This window comes from Bison bison, unplaced genomic scaffold (genome assembly GCF_000754665.1).
Source record: "Bison bison bison isolate TAMUID 2011002044 unplaced genomic scaffold, Bison_UMD1.0 scf7180017864390, whole genome shotgun sequence".
NCBI lineage: Eukaryota > Metazoa > Chordata > Mammalia > Artiodactyla > Bovidae > Bison > Bison bison.
The window spans coordinates 1,234,881-1,236,779 of NW_011494962.1; the positions used below are offsets into that span (position 1 = coordinate 1,234,881).

At 33.9% G+C, this 1,899-nt stretch overlaps 1 protein-coding gene across 1 annotated transcript in view; it reads left to right on the forward strand.

Annotated features, from left to right (window-relative positions):
- Window positions 1-998: 998 nt before the first annotated feature.
- LOC105002220 (NKG2-A/NKG2-B type II integral membrane protein-like) overlaps window positions 999-1,899 on the forward strand; it is a 31,192-nt gene continuing 30,291 nt past the window's right edge. The window contains exons 1-2 of the mRNA XM_010858761.1: window positions 999-1,231; window positions 1,616-1,714. Of these exons, the coding sequence (XP_010857063.1) occupies window positions 1,045-1,231; window positions 1,616-1,714 (286 nt within the window). The 5' untranslated portion in view covers window positions 999-1,044. The remainder of the gene's footprint in view (window positions 1,232-1,615; window positions 1,715-1,899) is intronic.

The window sequence follows — 1,899 nt, forward strand, 5'->3', positions numbered from 1 at the left end:
ATAAATTCCAGGTTGAGTGCTCAGTGTTACACCTTGCATAAACTTATTTTATTTTATATTAATAATATAGGTTACCAGATAGTAAATAACTTTTTGAAGGTCACATTTTAAAAATTTCAGTCATAATTAATTTCCAGATATTTCTGACTACTGCATCAATTGTCTGAATTATAAATTATGTTATCTGGGTTTTTTATAAGTAATTACCATCACTTATACAGCTAAAATGACCTTTTCTAACTTGGACATCTATCAGATCTTTCTGGAAGTTTGAACCCACAGTGTTCTTCCATAAGTGACCTATACGTGTTTATCATGTTGTGGGTTCAGATATTAGCCAATAAATCAATTATCAACTACTTTTGTAAAATAAGTATTTTTTAGTCTTTCCTATTGTTTTATTTTTCATATTACTTTGTTATATATGTTTAATGTGTCATTAACACTTTCCAGTATATGAAGCATTTCCTCAGTTTTTAAAGCTTTCTCAGAACTCCTCAACCATTTGAAATCAAGACCATTTGTTATCCCTTTTCATCAATAAATGTAAGTCATCAAATAATATAATTTAGTGTAGGAAATTATTGTATATGTCAACATTACACTCTCCTCATCTTTAAAGAAATTTTTAACCATTATTAAATTTCAAAATTATCATAAATATGAGTGAATCTCTCTTTTAACAGAACATTTTAATTTTAACACAAGCACTATGGTGATTTTAAAATATTTCCATGGAATCTGACTTAATAAAGATATTATTGTTCATGAACTTCTTTATTCCTCCCTAATTTATTGCTTTTCACTGTTTGAATCAATAATATATGTGTCAAATATAGAATATCTTTTTCAAAAAAGCATTCTATCGTGAAAAACTTGTTTACAGTTGTAAGGAATTTACCAGGCTTTAAGTTTGTTCAGCTGCAAAGTGAGCACTAAGCTCTTTGCCCCGCCTGTGTCATTGTACTAGGGTGCTTATCTCACACACACCACTCAACCTCAGTTCACTTCAAGCACAGTCCTTGATCTCACTCAGCTGCAGAGATGAATAACCAAGGAGCAACCTATGCAGAACTGAAGGGAGTCAAGAACTCAAAGAGGCAGAAAAGAAAACCTAAGGTTTCTAAAAGTTCCATTTCAATGACTGAGCAGGAATTAACATATGTAGAATTAAATCTTCAAAATGCTTCTCAGAATCTTCATGGGAACGACAAGAATCACCACTCCAAAGGTAAACACTTACTAGACACACATGGAGCTGTTCTAGGATGTGCAGTGGGGTGCAGAGGTGTGGAGGAAGAGTAGGGGATAAGCTCACATATTTTTCACTTTGAGGAACAGAACTTAAAGCTGGATATGGGATTCTGATGTGAAATCGGAGGACTACTTTTATTCTGGCATTACTATAATTTGAAGTTTTTGATCAACAACGCATGTAGTCTCATATTTGCTGAAAACGCAATGGTATATTCTGAGAGAAAGACTACAGTGGTCAAAATGGGTTGGGGTCCAAGTTTATATCCATAACTCTGTGTTCGTGTGGGTTCTTGTGTATGTAAACTCTGAACAACTGTCCCCATCACTCCTTTCTCAGTTTCCTTTTCTGTCCCTGCAGGTTCACCGTCACCTCCAGAGAAGTTCATTGCTGGGATCCTGGGAATCATCTGCCTCGTCTTGATGTCCACTGTGGTGACAGTGTTCATTGTTACTCCCTGTAAGTACGTTTTTGAAAAACTGTAAGAGAACTTATCACTTTACCGATGGTCAGTGCTGCTAAACATTTCATAATATTATAGAATGTGCCTATCATTAAAATACATGCATTTAGAATAAATGCAGTATGTTATATCTAATTTGTCAGAAATATTCAACACAGGAGAATTACAGACAGCATGTATA